The sequence below is a fragment of the Cicer arietinum genome, chromosome 2 (genome assembly GCF_000331145.2).
Source record: "Cicer arietinum cultivar CDC Frontier isolate Library 1 chromosome 2, Cicar.CDCFrontier_v2.0, whole genome shotgun sequence".
In the NCBI taxonomy this organism is placed as follows: Eukaryota; Viridiplantae; Streptophyta; class Magnoliopsida; order Fabales; family Fabaceae; genus Cicer; species Cicer arietinum.
In genome coordinates, this window is record NC_021161.2 from 41,138,921 (window position 1) to 41,160,058 (window position 21,138).

General features: G+C 28.7%; 1 protein-coding gene across 1 annotated transcript; it reads right to left on the minus strand.

Annotated features, from left to right (window-relative positions):
- Nucleotides 1-17,295: 17,295 nt before the first annotated feature.
- On the minus strand, nucleotides 17,296-18,247 carry LOC101515497 (uncharacterized). The gene is given in 1 exon segment (XM_012713018.3): nucleotides 17,296-18,247. A coding segment is annotated over 1 exon segment (600 nt). The 5' UTR covers nucleotides 18,089-18,247; the 3' UTR covers nucleotides 17,296-17,488.
- Between the last annotated feature and the right edge of the window lie 2,891 nt (nucleotides 18,248-21,138).

Consider the following 21,138-nt stretch of genomic DNA (forward strand, 5'->3'; position numbering starts at 1 on the left):
TTTTTTCCAATAACACCCACCATCAGCCTTTGACCAATTTGCTCTTATACACTCATCAACTTTCAAGGTACACCACCAGAACATCAAAACTTAGAAAATCAAAACTCACATTACTTGTTCTCTTCATCCAATAGCTTTTTAATCAAAACTCACATTACCTGTTCACAGAAAATAAAAAATATAACATGAACACAAATGTAAAATTGCAGAAAACATCAAAATAAAAAGCTGTAAACATCAAATTAGTAAATTAGTAGATTTTTTTTATTATTTATCTTGTTTCCTGTTTCCTGTTTCTTGTTCTTTCCCATATATGTTGTAATTTGTTTGGTTAATTAATTAGTTAGCTTATGTATTGTATGGTTTGTAATTTCTCAACTAGCCTGATTCCTAGATTGATTTGTGTATGATATTGTTTATGTTTTGTTCATCTATTTTGTTTATCTTCTCCCATTATTTCTGTTTTTTCCATTACAGAAAAGGTTTACATGGCCCCCAACTTTGAACGACATGGTGCGACGCAACTTTGAAAAACGGAGTGCAGCTAAGATGTCGCTTCAAAGCGAGGGTATATTTTTTTTTTCTTTAAAGGTAATTAAAAACGAACAAAGAAATAAATCAGGAAATGCTGTTGGATAAATAATCGAGTCATTATAATTTACGCAGCGGAAAAGTTTCTCCAATTACAAATCCAAAACATTTCTACATAAACATCAAATGGTACATGGAACCCATTCAAAGATGATATCAAACTGATAATATTTGTATAAGTACAGTTTTCCAAAACTAAAATACTCCAAACCAAAAAGAAGGACCCCTAGTCCCTATACATCATCCTAATCTGATCATCCTACCAAAAACTATACACCCTGAGTAATCTCCACGCGCCCCGTGAGATCCTCCTAACACAACCGCAGTCAAGCATTCCCATCTCCATCCCTGTCCGTAGGGTACGAACCAGTAGGGCCGTCCTGACTCTCATCTGAGGGCAAAGCCCAGATTTCCACAATAGTGTAAAGGGTCACCAACCAGAAAATAACAGATAACACATAGCAATTAAGTTTTTGAATGCTCAAAACAACTTTTCAACTAAGCATGCACCTTAACAGGATTTTCAATGTGCGAAAAGTTCATACATTACATTGCCAATGAAAATGAAGGTAAAATGCAGTTCTCGATCTCCTAATTAACACATGATAAAACAAGGCATGGATAGATTCATGAGCAATTAATCATACAACTAAAAATGAGGATTTTCACTGAGCCAATCGATTGGGCAATCGATTGGGGTGAAGATTTTTAATTGTTGATGAAACAACAGTTGCAACGACAAGAAAAAAAGATGGCCGAGACCAACAAAAATTTAACCTTTCTTATGCAATATTTAGGATTTGTTGGATCTTCTTCTCATCCAAACTCATCACCACAACTCAACGATGAAACTGATGAAGATAGTGAGGATGTTGGTAGTGATCATATTGAGTAGTATTTATTTCTATTTTGTTAAAATGGTTGTATCATGTACTTGATTGTACTTAGTTTTTTTTTTGGATCATGTTTTAATTAATACTTAGTTATGATTTGTGAACATGATATAAATTTTGTTTAGAATTATCACAATATGATTTATGCATATGATATAAATTTTATTTAGAATTATCACAATAGTTGGATCATGCTTTAATAAATATTTAGTTTTGATTTGAAAACATGATATAAATTTTGTTTTGGATTAATATTAAATATTTTAAAAATGTATTTACAATAATATTTTCATATATTTTTAATTAAAATTTTTATATAAATAAAAAATCAAACAAATTCGTTTAATGTGGAAATTTAAGCATGCGGATTCCTTTTTTAAAATTATTTTTATACAAAATTACCTGCGGATTTTAATGCGAAACATATGGTTGGTGCAAAATTTCGTATGGATATACCTGCAGATTTTCATACGAAATATATTTGTAGGAACTGTGCTGCAAATATTTCTGCATCAAAAGTCGTAAAAAAATGCCTAAAGTTTTCTTAAACTTTGCTGCGGATTTTATTTAATTTTCCTGCGGATAGTGAAATCCTCAGGTAACAATTATCCACGAAGGTTTTACGTAGGGATAAGGTTCCGCCGGGAAATCCGCAGGTAACATGCTTTCCTGCGGAATATTTGCTTAAATCCGTAGGAAAAACGCAAAATTCTAGTAGTGTTTTTTGTTAATTACTTAAAAAAGATATGTTATTGTGCATGATTAACGTAGACTAAAAAAAATTTATTTCAATATATTATATATTTAGTAATCCACAAATTTTTATTGATGCATAGAATGCATATTCTTATTAATTACTTTAATGACATGTTGTGCACGTATACTCATATAACTTGATTACATTTTATAATATATTTAATTAATCAACTAATTTTAATTGAATTTTTTTAAACTTAGACAATGATTCTAATCGATAGGGTGGAATGAGTTATACTTTTTAAAGAGAAAAAAAAAAAACTATAACCAATTAAAAATAGACATTTTGGTGTTTTTTAGTTGGTTTTTTCGATATTTTTTCATGAAATATGAATTGAACCAAACAAATGAATAACATGTTAATTAATTTGATTCAATATGATTGACAATTATTAAAATTTAAAAATTTATTTTAGAATAGAGATTTCTTTTCACTTTTTCTAGTTTTTTATATTCAATAAATTTTGTTTAATATGGGTGTAATTTGGTTCAATTTTATAACGGGTCAATTTAGTTCAATTTTTAAAAGAAAAAATTAGAACTTATTGAAAATACACATTTGATTTGGATCTGATTTTAAAACATTTTCTCACAAAATTTGAATAAAACGAAACTAATTAAGAATCATTTTTATATAAATCATATATGGGACAAATTTTTGTCTTTGGTCAATTAATTAAAAAATCGTCTTTCATGAATATATTAATTAAAAGATGAACATCCATTTCATCAGTAATATTTTTCTTGAATGTCTTCTACATACAAAATTGAAGAACATTGTAATACACTACTTATAACTTTTATTATATATCATACACAAGACAAGTATTTATCGCTGATCAATTAGCTAAAATATATATATATATATATATTTTCACAAATCAATTAGTTATAAGAGAAATGTGTTTTTCATTAGTAGGGTGTCTCTTAAAAATCTTCTAAATAACATTTAAAAAAAATATTATATTACAATAATTATAACTTATTGTTTAACTCATATTTGATAAATCCTGATGAGATCAAACTCCTCTAAAATTAGAGTTTGTTGAAAAATGACTAAAACCCATATAAGGTTTGACATTGTCTTCATGGCCGCAGCTGAACTGCTCGCAATCGTCATAAGTTATGATCTGGTTCACATATTTCGTATTTCGTTCATTTATTGTTGGGGCAGTTCATATCATATCTATCTGATTTTTTTTTTTTTTCCTTCTCATTGCCAACAAGAGTTGTATTAATGGTTTCTTCAAAAAGTAGCAGGGTCAATTAGCACTTTGCATCCCAAATCCAAATCTTTTCCTTAGGCTCTAAACAACTATTGCACCATTCCTTTGAGTTGGCTACCAAAACCCTATATCAAAGGGTCGACCTTTTGTTATCAAAATTGCTAAAGACGAATACCAACTAGGTTTGGCGAGTTGCAAAAAAATAATTCTTGGTAGAGTCACCATGTCTAAAGGTGATACAATGATCACATTATCAGTTTTACGTGTTTTTTTTTTTTATAATTATGACAGACGATTAGTTTATGGCAAGTTCGAACAATTCAAACTTGGAATTTGAAACCATGTCTTGTTTGTGTTTTCTCCAAGATGAAAGATTACAACGAATTTGGTAAGAAACACAAAGGCTAAATGTTGGAGTTGTACCTACAATCTGCCTCACGAATATTGGAGGTAAAATATCATTTTCACGATTGCTTATAATATTGGAACTCCTTTATCTCTTGACGAATAGACCTACTCAAACGTTGGGATACTTTGCTTGAATTTTTGTTGATTTAGACATGATACAAAAGTTGAGAGATCGCATTCTTATTGAAGGTGAAGTGTATGCATTTTTAGTTTACATGAACTATGAAAAGATATCGTGTTTTTAATCTTGTAATGTGGTAAGGTATTGCATATATACATGTCAAAAATATTCTAATGATTGTGGAAAAGCTCAATCGGTTGAATATGTTGTAATTGCAAAGAAATATGTCCTAGAAACATTGATTCTCCAGATAAAGTCGAAACTAAAGATACAAACAAAGATATTCAAAATAATAGTATTCATCATGTTGTTAACTCTATTTTTATTTATCATATCTCCAATTTTGAACTAGAAGCCACTACTATTATTCAATAATTTTTTTTCTCCGATCAAGAAAAGATTGATAATAATCATGAAGAAGTTTCTGACTTGCTAACTCAGGTTCAATTGATTTTGAGAAAACATAAATCATTCCAAAGACACTCAAGAATATGAGCATCAGGATACACATGGTCCTAAAAGTGTAATTCATGAGTTTTTTTGTTCAAACTTATCTAATTCAGATATCAATATCCAAATATGCTTATTATTGTTTCTTAGAGTGATATGCAGCGTCATATGAGAATAATGCTTAAAACCATCAAATCTCTCTTGATTTGGAAGTCGACTAAAAGATTATGGTATCGAATATGATATATTGAAATGTTATTGTTAGTCACCGTAATTTACATCTCATGATTGCTCATGACTTTGAGATATTGCGGATTGTTTTAAAGATAGAGATGATGGCGAATCACATCGCAAAAGGTATATTAATGATGCAGAGAATGTAACAACTTTGCATAATCGTTTTACTACTAGATAATAGCTTTTTATGGAGGTGAGTTTTTAAGCAAGGAATAATAATATGCAGAAGAAACTATATTATATAATTTTCGCCCAAATGCTAAAAAATATGCATGATTTGAGGAACATTTTTTCACATTTTTTTTCTTTTATTTTTAATGGGTTAGGTTTGTGTCCCCCCAATTTTTTCTTCATATTTTTTTTAATAAATTTTTAACTTACAAAAATTATTTTTTAAATCATAAATATATGTAAGTGGCTAGTTAGTTAAAAACAAAAGAAATATGTACTTTTATTAAACCATTATAATACATTAATAATAATAATAATAATAATAATAATAACAATAATAAATTATATAAACTATACACATGAAAAAACTTTCTCAAGATCCATCAAATAAATGATGATCTTTCATTAATCAATTGTTTAAAAGATTAATGTGTAATTCATTAGTAGTTTTCCTCTTGAATTTTATTTAAAATTTGAAGAACAATATAATACACTAACTACAATTTTCTATATAAATCATACATACATAAGACAAATATTTTATCTCAATTAATTAAAAGATTATCTTTAATGAATCAATTATTTAATAGATAAATTTTGAACAAAATTATGACAAAATAGTTTTAATATACTTTATAAATCGTACACGAGACAAATGTATTTCATTAGTATTGTCTCTCGAATATCATTTAGATAAAATTAAAAAAATAAATTTATATTACATTAGTTATACTTTACTTTATAAAATATAAATGAAACACATATTTTTTTACTGATATATTAGTTAAAATATGATCTTTTATAAATTAATTAATTAAAAAAATAAATATATATTTTATTAGAAGTGTGTATTTGGAACATATGTTAGATAAAAATTTTGAAAAAAATTATAATATAATAATTATATTTATTGCATATATAAATCATACACGGAATAGTTGTTTGTCATTTATATAGTCTAAAAATTTGAACATTACCGGAATAATTGTGGCATTAATTTGTCATATTCTCATAATAAAAAATTATATCAAATAATATTGTTTACAATTTTTAATATTAATTTCATTAAATAAATTTTTGAATTTTAAATATTATATTGACAATAAATAACGCCCTTAAAAATATGTGTGACACATGTAAATACACTAGTATTTTGCTAGTTTGACCAATATAAAAAGACTTATTAAAACGTTTGAAAATTAATGAATTATAATAAGAATAAAGTTGTATAAATTAACGTATAATATTTATTTATAATATTATTTTCCTAATTTGTAATTATACTATATTAGTTAGTATAGTACAAAGTATAAAATTTATTATATTACTAAATATAAACTATTCTCATATATGAATTGAAACACAAAAAACATCCATTTTACCATAAATAAAGAAAATATATAGTATACTGAGATTTTAATTATTTTGAAAAATATAATTAATAGTTTGCATGTTTTCTACATTTCAGCAAAATAAAGTTAGCATTAAAGTCTAAGATATAATTCTTTCATTTCATTTTTTGTGATTCATATATTGTTTGTTTTACCAATTGTGATTCATTCTTTTTATACTAATTAGTAAAATATCACTCTAAGTAAAAATATATCCAAATTAAAAAAATATGTAATCAATATCACTCTAAGTTCAATATGAGATTGTTAAATATCCTAATTAATCAAAACACATCAATAAATTGTTAAATATCCTAATCAAAACATGTAATCAAGGTCATCAAATGTTGTTACCACCACATCGATCATCCTCTTGCATTCAATATAAATTTTCAAATCTATATGCAATCTATTGAATATAATACTAAGACATATACTTTTACTTTTGCCAAAGCCAACCAGTACTAATAATACATGTATGTGTGTTTTAAAGCATTCATCAAAATAGACTTTTAGCATGCCCACATATTTTCTAGAGCACTTTTCAAAATTAATTGAAAATATACATCAATTAGTTACTAATGTTGCACAATATCCTGCAAAAAAACCTTGTACTAACTTCACCATATACAGCACCTTGATCATCAAAATGCACAATTATATACTCTCTAATTAGTAAGTCATTGACTTAGTAGCTCCTTGAGGATCTTTAGCAATAAAATAATTTATTTCGTAAGAATATAATAATAAAAAAAGTATATAAAAAATGAAGAAAATGTAACACATATACCTATTGCACCAACACTCCAATATTGTGGAGACTCGCATCCAAAGAAGAAAAAATACTTAAAATTATTTGGACTTATAGAAAATGAGCAAAGGCTTCAAAAGTCCAAATTAAATAATAAATGGGCTATGAAAATGAGTTTCAAAGGCCCATCGTCATATATTTGAAAAAATCTCTTTTAGAACAAGTATAAAAACAGATAAAATTAGGCATCTATATACTCTAAGTTTGAACCAAGCTTTCCTAGTTGCTTCATCCATTAGATTTACACTCTCTCATTAAAATTAACCACTATAACTACAGTGTGTCTTCTACTTCTAACCTTTTCGTTATTTTCCCTTCCTTTTTCATTTCACCTACCACACAAGTTCTTCCTCTTCACGCTTAAGTATTTCCACTTATAACGTTACCTTGAGCGACCAAGCTCATTGGGTATAGGTATGACAACGGGGAGAATTGAGGTGAATTTTATCTCATTTCTGCACTCGACTAATCGGGAAAAACTTACACTCGATTTCGTTTCATAGCAGGTGTGAAATTTAAGCCTAATCTCCGTTCTAACGGGGTTCAGATTTCTCCGCCCACACCAATTCATATCTAACATTATAAATTTAAAAATCATATCAATTATAATTAATATAATAAAATAATAAGTCAAAAAATATTTTCTATAAACATAAGATTATAATTTTTAATATTTAAAAAATATTAAATATATTCAATATGTATTTGTAGAAAATTTAAAAATTTCTATAATGTTAGTTATCGGGCGTGTTAGGGGGTAGGTGCGGGGTGAATATTATTGCCCCAAACCCGTCTCCAACCCGAAATTTTAATTTTGGGGAAAATCCGCACATGCACCCAATCAAATCCGTCCCGTTCAAATTAGCGAGTTCAGGTGGGTATCGATCGGTGCGAGTTATGTTGTCATCCCTAATTGGACAACGAAAAATGAATATTCACAATGCAACATAAATTAAGCTAAATTATTTTTTTCAATTTTTGTGATTCAGATCTGAATGAGTTTAGTAAATTCAAAGTTTATTTTTTAATTTAGAGATTTTAATTTTTTTTTAGCTTTTAGAATGAAGATGATGAAGAAGATTTTAATATTTTGAATTTTTAATAAGAATAATTTTAAAAAATAAAATTTTTAAATTCATCGGCTTGCCACATCAATTTTTTTTAATTAAAAAAAACCAATTTATTAATATTTTAAAAAAGAAAAGATTTTTTTTTTAATAAGTAAAAATATATTAATACATTATCCAAGTACAAGATGTACAAGGATAGCCAAACGAACAAATATATAACCCACCATCTAACTAAATACGGTAACACAACATAATAAAAAGTTATGTCCAATAACCTACAAAAATGATATACAACAAGTACAACATAATTACAAATTAAAGAGTTCGAAGACTTCACTTTTAACCACCAGTAGGATTTGATATTTATCTTTTCCACAATACACATCACATTTGACTCATTGAGATTAAAAATTCTATTGTTGTGTTATTTCCAAATGAACCAAACACATGACAATCATATGACTTGAAGGATTTCATTTGAGGCATTTGAAAACAAATAAAGACTACAAAATTATTGAGCATGAGTTGAAGCAACATTTGATAACGCACATGGAATGTCCAACCATTTTAAAATTGAATTCCAAACATTTCTAAACAATGCATAGTAAAAAATACATGGTTTGAATTTTCATCTTTATTGCATCCACCAACACAAGCTAAAGAATCAGCATTCATCTTTTGTTGGTGACTTGTTTAACATGAGTCTCCAAGACAAAATAAAAACTTTCAGCGGAACTTTCTTGTTCCAAATACCGCCAATTAGAGTGTCATCGCTATCTTCCCAGGAATGTGACGAAAATCGGTACACTCATTTCACTGAATACTAATTATCTTTTTCAAGCTTCCAAATCCACCTGTCAACCATATTTTCCAGAATCGAAACATTAGATAAAATCAAACAACAAGCATCTAAAAGATCTTGATCCCAAGCAAAAAGGCGTCTCCTCCAACACCAACCACTCCCACTAAAACCCCACCATATCCTAACTATCTTTGCTACTAAAACATTTTTATTGAGAACCACTCTGAACAACCCACTAAATTCTCATACAAAGACCCCCAACTAACCAAGAATCCCACCGAAACGATATTTCCCCATTATCAACTAACTAAGAAAATTATTTTCAAACCAATTTCACAAGATCGAAACCAAATTATTTTTAAACCAATTATTTTCACCCAGTTTATTTTATAAGATTTTTCACTGCCCCCCATAAAAAGCTTTAAAGGATTCTAGGTGAGAGATGATATTTGTCGAAGCCTTGAAGAAAGAGATAAAGTAAACTGGTAGAGCGGACAAGACAAATTTGAGAATAACAAGTCGGCCTCACATGGACAAATTACGACATTTCCAACTAGAAGCAAAAAGGCGTCTCCTCCAACACCAACCACTCCCACTAAAACCCCACCATAGCCTAACTATCTTTGCTACTAAAACATTTTTATTGAGAACCACTCTGAACAACCCACTAAATTATCATACAAAGACCCCCAACTAACCAAGAATCCCACCAAAACGATATTTCCCCATTATCAACTAACTAAGAAAATTATTTTCAAACCAATTTCACAAGATCGAAACCAAATTATTTTTAAACCAATTATTTTCACCCAATTTATTTTACAAGATTTTTCACTGCCCCCCATAAAAAGCTTTAAAGGATTCTAGGTGAGAGATGATATTTGTCGAAGCCTTGAAGAAAGAGATAAAGTAAACTGGTAGAGCGGACAAGACAAATTTGAGAATAACAAGTCGACCTCACATGGACAAATTACGACATTTCCAACTAGAAAGTCTTTTTCTGAAGCTTTCAACCAATGGTAACCAGAATGAATATCTTTAACATATGTGTCATCTCATCCATCCACAAGCTATCCACATTTACTCATGCAAGCAAACTTTTGTGCAAATTAATTTTGAGTCCCGAAACAAGTTCAAAGAGTAATATATTAGCCTTTATAGCTCTAACATAAGTCCAATTTTTTCCACCCAAGATTAGCATTTCATAGGAAAACTGCAAGTGAGAGATTAAGAATTCAGGTTTTGAACCAACCTAAAAACCGTGAAAAACCCTTCATACCAACGAGCATAACATTGCATTCAATCCTTCTACGGATATCGTTTACAAATAGGGGGACAATGGATCCCCTAGACACAATCCTCTCTCTATTTTGAATTCATTTTTTGGGTTTCCATTAACTACTAAAGAAAACTCGTGTAGAGTACACACATTTCATCACCCATTGCTTCCACTTCTCCTGAAAGTTCATTTTAGTCATAACCAACTCAACATATTCCCACTTCACTGCAGCATAACCCTTTTTGAATCCACCTTAAATATAATTAATTACTTTTTATTTCTTTTAGCCTCATCCACAACCTCATTAGCAATTAAGATACCATCTTGGATTTATCTTCTTTTTACCTATAACTTATTTTTGTCAGTTGTCGGGAACCTTTCACAACACTTTATACATACAACCAACCATAGATATTGGTATGAAATCATATAGCTTTTGAGAATTTTACACTTTAGGAATCAGAATGATGAAAGTAGAACTTTTCCCTTTTACCAATATTTCATTTTTGTGGAATTCAAGCAAAAATTGTATGAAGTCGATTAACCACATCACAAAACTCTTTTAGAAAACCAAAAGAAACGTTGTCAGGTCTAGGAATTTTGTAGTTATCACAATCCCAAACCACTTGTTTAACTTCCTCTTCTTTGAAATGACTTTCTAACATCCCCGTTTCTTGATCAATGATTGTCTTGAAATTAAGATTTTCAGCCTTGGGCCTATATGAATTGACTGATTTAAAATGATTAAAAACAGTTGATCGAACTTCAAAAACACTTTCAACTGGACTTCCATTCAAATTGATACTTAGGATACTATTATGCATCCTCATATACTTCATTAAACAATGAAAGAACTTAGAATTTGGATTGCCTTACTTTAACCAGAAAATTCAATATTTTTGCAATTGATTACTACAATTTACTCTTGATAATGAAAAAAATTGAGAGGATAACTAACATCATTCTAATACTTCATCACCCACCAACAACTATGTCTTACCCTACAAATCTAACACCATTAACCTTTCCTCTAACTCCTTAATTTGTTCTTTTATATTTCTTCCATGTATTTTGTGCTAATTGTGAAGACTTGCTTTAATAGCCTTGATTTTTTTTTTCTTTCAATACATAACATTCTCACTCAGTCACATTGAAGCTCTACCATTGATCTCTGACAAAGTCTTGATAACCCAAAGATGTGACCAACATTTCAGCATTCTAAACAGACAAGGCCCCCAATTCACCTCAGATACACTAAGTAACATGGGACAATGATCTAAGAGACTTCTAATTAGCATATGTTGGATATTGTTTGCCTAAGCATCACACCAGTTATGAGATAAAAGAAATTTGTCTAATCTACTCAATGTCGACCCATCTTATCTTGACCAAGTAAACCTTATACTCAAAAGTGATAAACCAATCAATTCTACATTATCAACAAAGTCATTAAATAACACCATATCATCATTAAGTAAATTTTTTCCAATGCCTTTTATTTCATAAACAGACAAAATAGAATTAAAATCACCACAGATACACCAATAGAAGCTAAATTGGTTATCAATGACATCACTTAATTGTCCCTAAAGAACCTATTTACCTCTTGAATCACAAGGAGCATACATATTTGCCACATAAAACAATAATCCATTACAATAACCCAATGAATCAACAAAACATGATTTAAGCGAGAAGATAATTCCACATCAACAAAAATAACATTCCACATAGTAAGAATTCCACCAGAGTTACCAACTCACGTCTTTATAATTCCACAATTATTCACAAATGAAATGATCTACCTTTCCTAATTTTGTTTCTCGAATACACAACATATCATGATTTTTTTTATTTTATCAACTCTATAATTTTTTTCCTTTTAGCCCCACCTCCCAAACCTTTAACATTATAACTTAAGACCTTCATAATGAACCCCACAACATCTTTGTACAATAACAAACATTAAACACTTTATTTTTGAACTTCTCTAAAATTGATACTTGTACATGCCCCAAAATACGTTGGGGGATAGAGCCACATAATCTTGCACGCCTAAATGAAGTTGTATGATCCAACATTGCTTGGACAAGACTTGACTTACACGTGTTGGCTACTTGCTAGAAAATAAGTGGATTATCGCATCCACCACCAAGATCTTCAATAAGACCTTTGTCTTTAATGACCTCCACTGGGTTTCTTAGGGTTTCTTGATCATTACTCCTTACCCATTAATTATTGCCATGCACCCCTCGCCTAACATTAGTGAACTATCCACTTTTTTGCCTACTGCAAAGCCCTCCTTCAAACTTTCTTCATTGTTGATCGCCTTTAATGGTTTTTCTATCAAATTCCTCAACAGTCAAACCTTTCCTCAAAATCCTCTCATTCCTCATTTAGTTCCTTTACTAACTCTTATATTCTAATGCATCAAAATGCACCATAACTAATAGAGTGGCCCTAAAAAATGTTCTTTTAAAGTATGTATTGTGAAAACCCCACCATTTATCATAATATTTTCTTTACAATTGATTAGATCTATGGAGTTTGTTTGAATCAATACTCTTGCACAATCAAAACATATTTGCTTCTCTATATGTAAATCAGTCTTCAAGAATCTCTCATATATGAACTCAAGAGCACCTTTCTCTAGCAACAAAGATTGGTTGCCACCCTTCAATTGTTTCAAAAAATTGACTAAAAAATTCATTTACTTCATTAACTCAAAATAAAAACAATACCAATTATTCCCTTCTTTGCCCACTCCACATCTTCAATGCGTGAAATATATTTACAACCATTCCACCCATTCCTCTTTCTTTCTATAATTAAATTTTGTTTTGATGTTCATAAATTCCTTCTTTATGAATAACCTTTCAATCTCTCACTACCTCTGCATAAGATTTATTTAAACCTTGCAACACGGCTTTATTTCAGTTTAATTTGTTTTCCTCTTCAACTTTCTTTAGGTGCACAACCACACTAGTTGCTTGAGAATCTATTGTGTCTTTTACATTATTCATTTCTCTCTACGAAGCCTTGCCATATTAGCCTAAATTTTTCAATTCCCAAACCAGACATTGTTCAAAGCTTGTACCATTTTTTCTACATCCCTGACTTTTTGGAAACACACAAAACTGAATCTTTTCCCTTTTGTGTTTCTTTTCGCCACTAAATAAACACCCAATAATATCCAACATAAACTTAAACCCTACCTAAGTTCCACATGAGCAACATCATTTGGTATATTTGTGAAATAGAAAGATTTCAATTCATTTGACTCATCAAAACAACTTACCTTTATTATTGTTTCCTCCCATATATAGATTGTTGCCATTGTTTTCTCTATCTTCTACTCCATGTCTATGAACTCAACATCTAGCTCTATACCTTTCACTGTTTCTACCGCCGTAACCGAACCATTTGTTGTCGAACTAGCCATTGTCATCACCGTCTTGTCATGTTCACGTCAATTGAAGTGCTATGTTCCTCTGTGGTGTCACAATGGTTCAAGTTGGATCCCTCTCTTCCTCTATGTATGGCTCAGTGTTCCCTTCTTTGGCCCAGCTACACTCACCATATGTGTCCCAATTTTGGAACCCTAGATTTTTCCCTCTTTCTCTTTCTCAAGTTTGTGTTATGTTTTACCTTTTTTATAAGATAAAGAACTTATATGGGACAAAAAAAGAAGATAAAAGGGCCTAAATGTTACAACTATATAAGATAAAAGACTAAAAATAAAATTTTTCCTTTAAGATACAATATCACGAGAACCATAATACTCTTATTTTCACTTCATGCTCAATTAATTTGTATCCAAACTAGGTGGCAACAATTTGTTGTTCATATAGACGGAAACAAGAAACATTAACAACACATGAGATAAAAAAAGGCAAAAGGGAATGAGTTTAAAGGAAAGAGAATTCTAACAACTAAAAAAATAACCGACTACTACAAGTAAAACTAGTGTTTTAAAAACTGACTCGACATTTGAGTCGATAAAGGTACTAAGTCATTGATCACTAGTCAAATTGCATTGTTGAACCAGAATGAAAAAGACTTAGTAATTTGACTCAGTCTCTATAAAACATAGTGATGATGTGATGGTTAATTTTTTTATGTTATATATATATATATATATATATTACCAAAAGGCGTTTAGTTACTTAGCACAATTCGTATGTGGCCCAGGGGAAGTGTTCCTCCATTTTATCTTCCATACACTATTTGGATATTTTAAAATGAGGGTAATGAAATGAAAGAGAATTGAGTAGAAAGGAAATGAGTGGGCAAGAATGGAACAAAATATCTATTCAATTGTTTAGTTATTTGATGACAGAATGAAACATAATAAGTAGGATTTCATCCATACACTCTTAATTAAAGGAGAAGAAAATGAAGGAAGAAGGTAGAATCAAATGAAATGATTTCACCATGTCTCATTTTATTCTAGTCATTTTTTTTTTAAAATCAAAACAATAAAACCTCATTAGTTAATAGTTAAAACTCTATTCCACCATATTTCATCAATCCAAATAAAGTCTTAGGACCCATGTTCTACTCTTGTTGGTCATTTTTTATTTCAATTTACTCAATTAAAATTTATTTCTCATCAAATTGCTCTGATATGAAAGACCCGTCGAGTGGCCGATTTTCACCAAGTTTGGCTGAGTCTTACAAGTTCGTATCAGTTTAAGAGCATAGTCGATCCAATAGACTGCTCAAAACGGTTAACCCCTTGGTTCCTAGTCATTAGGTCTAAGTGATTGAGTCGATCTAGTTTTTAAAGTACAAGTTCAGGAACTCCGCTAAATATTTGGTTTTTTGAATATTTAAACTAGTTTATTTTTTGTTTGGTTTTATTGCAATTTTAATCATTTAGTTTTACAAATTCACAAAATTGATCCTCTAATTTTAAATCTAACAGTTTTGGCCCCTCATTTTGATTTATTATCTAAAAATTGGCGATGTGATATACATTAAATGACATGACATTTGATATGATACTGTAGAATAATTAACCCCCATAAAATCACAATAAAATTGTCTAAAAACTTAACTTTGAACTTTAGATTTTTTTTTTGTAATTTAATTAATGATATAAAAATTATTAATACATTTAGATGGATTTATATCATGAAATCCGATGTCATAGTATTTATGTCAAATCGTCATTTTTTTAGTTCAAAAATCTAAGAGAGAGAGCAAAATTGTCAACTTTTAAAATAAGGGATCAATTATGTGAAATGGTAAAAATAGAGGGACAAAAACTGCAATTAAGTCTTCTTGTTTTAAATAATTTCGATGTATACATGATAGGTTATATATGAATCAAATTTAGTTATTTATAATTATATATTGTGTATTTTAATTAATATGAATGACTCATTTGTTGGAATTGTACTATTTTTTAATCGATTAGGAATGAGTTGTAGTCTTTTTATTGTTATATACTTCCTTCGTCCAATAATAATTGAGTTATTTGATCATTTGGTCATTTGACCACTTTTACCAAATTATCGTTGTTAAGTATTGGTGCATTATCAATGTTAAGCATTGATAAAATTGCAAGTATTATTAATTAAAAGGTACAATTGAAAAAAAAAATATTGAAAATTGAAAAGACAATTTATTGAGAGAATTTAATTGTGCAAATAGATAAATTATTATGAGACGGATGGAGTATATGAAATTATGGATATTACTCCTTGTTGTAGGGCGATTATGAGTGACATTTATCAATAGATTAAAATCGATGTAACTAAAACAACTATTAAAATTAAATTCATTTAAAATGAAACAAAAAAAGCATTTGCGATGGGTCAAAACCGTCGCAAAAACCACATTAAGGTGATTAAAATCATGGAACATTCATGGAAGGAAAAAAAATACAATTTTATATTTAATGCTGATCTAGAACGGTCGCAAATGAGAGTCTACGATGATTTTCTGACTGTCGAAAATATTTACGATAGTTGTTGCGACGATTTACAAACTCATTACAATAGTGACTCGCGACATTCAAATCTACGAAAATTGTTTCAAAGATAAAATAGCGGCAGTTGTCGTCACGACAAATGTCACTTTTAAGTCGTTATTACATAACTATGGTAATTGCGTTCTCCATTTCTCTAATCAATTTCACATAGCTTGGGCCCGCAAATTCATATATTGTTGAATATATCAAAATATAGTTTATTGAAAGTGTTTAGTAAGACAATTAAGATCTTTATTGGATACTCTAATTGAAAAAGTAAAAGTAAGTGAATTGCTTATATTGACACATTTTTGTGGTTTATAAAAAAAAGACACTTTTAGTGACACTCTAATGAGTTTCGTGAAAGTAATGAAGCACATATGACAATAGATATTAAAATGCATACATTGACATGTTTGTTTTGATGGTGAAATTAGTAGAAACGCACATCCACCTTGATGCTACAAATAGTATCGTCTCAATTTTTACAGCAAGTGTATTGGAATGCGAGAAAGAGGATATCAATGCCAAACCAAACATTTGGTAGAAATAATTGAATTCCACTCACTACTTGTGTATAATTTAAGAGTAGAAATCATAATAACGATGAAGGATACTCTATTCGTTTATTGTAAGTATAAGTATTTTTTAATATTTTTATATCTTAATTAATAAAATAAAGTCAAATGACAATTTAATAATGTTATAGTTTAATGGAAATATATTATTTTGTCATGCATGCATATTAACAACTATTTTTAAAAAATAATTACTCAATACTCTATTTTATTAGACGTCACGGCGGTGCATTTTTTTGTCAAAAAATAATCATAATTTTTTACAATAGAAAGAAAAAATAATCATATTTGTATATTCTCTTGACCATTCATTTTGACATTGAACCAAATTTGTTTTTGGACATAAACAACTAAAATTATAATTAACAATTTTTTTATGTAACCTTAAAGTTTGAGAATGACAAAGATAATAATAAAAACAATTCTAATTAAGAATAAACGCTTGAGAAATAATTGAGAGAATATTAATTCTAAATTATTAAACGAGGACTAGACTATCATAAATATTATAATTTTGTTTAATTAGGCTCGACATCAAAAATCTAAATTCGATAAAGAGAAGGAATCAACCTATTGTAACCAAGCTTGAAAAATATGATGCGTACTAATTAACAAGTTTGGCATATACAATCTTTCCAATTTTTGATTCAAAAAAAGAAATCTTGCCAATTTTAGCTAGCAACACTTATTATGAACCATAACCATAGAGAAAAGTAATTTCTAAACATCACCGAAAATCTCCAAGCAATACCTTCTTGAACATGGAAGAATAACGCCCTCGCGACCTTACATTGCCAATACGCGTGTTAGAACTACTAACATCGTCTAGATCTTCATCATCTTCACTCTTTCTTGAATGTACCATCGGAGAACATGGTACTCAATAAGATGTTGGTCGTGGTGAATACGACGACATAGATGATGAAGAAGACGAAGAAGAATACGAGACAAAATTTGAAGATGAAGGTGACGGATCGGGAATATAACCCTTTTTTTGAGTACGTTTGGGGAATAGTGTTTGCAAAAAACTAGTTTTTTGTGAGTTTTTTTTTGTCTTAGTTGTAGGTTTTTTTGTTGCATTTTGGAAATAAGATGGTGGTGGAGTGAGAGGAGGAAGAAATTTTTCCTTTGATCTTTGTTTAGGTGTACCTGGTTGAGATTCCCACTCAAATGGAATTGAGGCTGATTTGTTTCCATGGTAATCTTCATTTGAGATATTGGATAATTGCCTTTGTTGTTGCTCATCTAAGCACATCATCTTCTTGTTCTCTTGTCTTTGTACAATAATGGGAGAAGGTTTTTGGAGAAAATTTGAAGGCTTTGTCATGTTTATATTTGGGGTTATTTTGCAAATTGAGGGTGTGTCTATTTATGTTATGTATTTATGTAGTAGATGGGAATGTGTATGAGACATTTTTTTATTTTGAGGAAATGTGTATGAGACATGTTCAAAGGGTTTTGGTGCAATGAAAGAGTAGTTTAAGACTTTTTAAATCTCAAATGGGAATCTCTAACATTAGATTGGAATTAATTGGTAGTGGGTGTCTTTTGTTATATTTAAGTGGTTTCCACATTGCAATGGAGTTTTTGATCGTTGAATAAAAAAGGGGAGAGTCAACTGTCCAAATTATTAAATAAGTTGAAACATTTTATATGTTTTCCTCCTATGCTTGCTTTCAAGGGGTAATTTAAATAAAAATTAGTATAATAATACAATTTTTTAATACACATATTTTAATATATTATTTTTTATTAATTGAAATTCATATAAATTTTGTTAAATTATACGAGTCTCATTTAAATTTAGTGTGATCCGAGTAAATTCAACAAATAAAAGTGTGTTGAAAAATATGTATTGTTAACATTATTTGTAAATAAAATTTACGACTAGCGATGAAAAAAGTTTTAAATTTAAAATATTTTTTATCCTTATAAAATTAGCAAATTTAAATTTTGTCTTTATAATATACATTGTTTTCAACCCTAAAAAATTGAAATTACTATTTTTTTTTTCCTTATAAAGTAAATAAATTGTGAATTTAGTCCAAAAACAATTGGATGTTTCTTTTCGGCATAAAACTTAGTAATTATTTTTAGTCACTAGGACAAATAAATAGATTTGACTCTTTTAAAATCATCAATTCACTTTATAGAATAAAGTGAGTAATGTTAACTACTGATTATAAAATGAATGATTGTTATTTTGTGCATATACATGATTATAATATCAATTATTGATCAATTTCATCAGTTTTTCACTTTAAAAATGCAAATCTCAAATAAATAAAATGCAATTTTGGGCTCAAAAATTATTTTTGAACTGCTGTTTGCTAATATGACATCACATAAATCCTTAGGCGTTACATAAGATGATTGCACGATCTTTCGTTAGACACATATAAGTAGTTGATGAATATATCATAACCATATGGATAAAAGATAATACTTTATTTTTTAATGAATTAAGAGATAATACTTTCAAAATTTGATGAGATGAAAAGTATTAGAGGTACTTAAAAGTGATGAAATTTGTTCAGTTAGTTACATTAATAACACTATATAAAAGTACATCATACTCTAATTATATAATAATTGTTCAAAAGAATTCATTTTTATTTTTCTCTTTAATTATGTATCTCTTTCTTGATCTCAACTATGATTCTTAACATGGTATCGTATATAATAATTATTCTGTTATATTTTTTTTTTCTTTCAAATTTTCTTTATCACTTCTTCCTCATTTTGAATCCATATTTGTGATTCTTCATTCTTTCTCAACTTAGTTGTATAATATTTGTAAATTCAAAATTGAAGATGCTTAGTAATAATACGATTATTTGAAAGTTTCATTGTTGATTAGTCATCCTCCTTTAGTGATATATTTTACTATAGTTTCATTCTTTTAGCCATTGTTGACTTTCTCTTTGTACTTCTATCATAGTAAAATAATTATCATTTTTTTGTTCTTTTACCATATGGTATTAGACATTTATCATTCTCTTTGTGCTTCCATCATATTATGGTTAAATTTTGTTGGTCAAATTTGACATTTGAATATCCATGATTGGAATTCTTGATTCTATATTAGAATGAGTGACGTGGAGACAACGAAAGATTTTCAAGTTAACTCAAAATAGGTCGAAGACTTCGACGAGAGTTATGCACCTCGGACGCTATCACTTTTTATATGAATTTTGTTATTTAGTTGATGTGATTACGGCTAATATTCTTTTTCTTATAATTTTCTTTCATTAGTTTTATTATATTTTTTTTCCTTGTATTGTTCTTTCCAAGTTGGAAATGTTGTTACATACTTCCAACTCACGGGAACTATTAGAGGTAGCTAAAACATACTTATAAGTAGGTGAAATTTGTTAGGTTAGTTACATCAATAGCACTGTATAAAAGTGCATCATACTCTAATTGTATAACAATTGTTCAAAATAATCCTTTTAAGTTTTATTTCTCTCTTTAATTATTTTTCTCTTTTTTGGCCTTAATCATAATTCTTAACAAAAAGCAAAACAAATAATTTGCAAATATATATTATAATGATTTTTAATTTGGAATTTATTAATATTGTATATTTTTCCATTTAAGATGGAGAGAAGTGGAGAGACAAAAGAGGTGACAATTGATTTGAGGGCCAATAACTAATAAAGTATAATTGAACTCAATAAACCTTCTCATTTTAAACTTAATTTTTTTCCTGCTTAAGACACATTTTTTACTAATTTAATTGATTTTACGAGTTTTTTCATTGTCCCAGAAAAAAGTTTTAAAAAAAATTATATATTTCGAAATGATATCTGAAGACGTCTTTTATTTATATAAAAATAATTAAGATAATTTTTTGTTTGTAGGATAAGCTAAAGGTGGGATTTAATAGTTTTTTAAAAATGAGAATTTAATAGCCTTACCTTGTGCTATATGTGATTAATTTATGTTGCAATCCACATGAATTGAATAATATTCTGACAATAATTGTCGATGGTAGATTTATAGTTCCTAGAGTTAAGTCTTATAAGGTCTCTAAAAGAAAATGTTTTTTAACGGAATTTATTAGTAATTTAAATATAGAATTTTTTTATTAAAAAATATATATGTAACTTTTAAAAGGTTTTAACTTTTTTTAAGATAAAATTATTATTATTTTATTTTATAACAAACACTTTAAAAGTATTTGTTAATATGAATTATAATATTTTTTTTTCATATTCAAATCATTAACAAATACCCCAATCAAAATAGTAGCCATTTTAATTCCCTATAATGTACCTAGATCCAAACAAATGGACAAAATAGTTCTTAAAAAGTAAACAAATTAAGAAGACCTGACAAGGCACGTGTTTCTAGTGGTAGCAGCACGTGCCCATT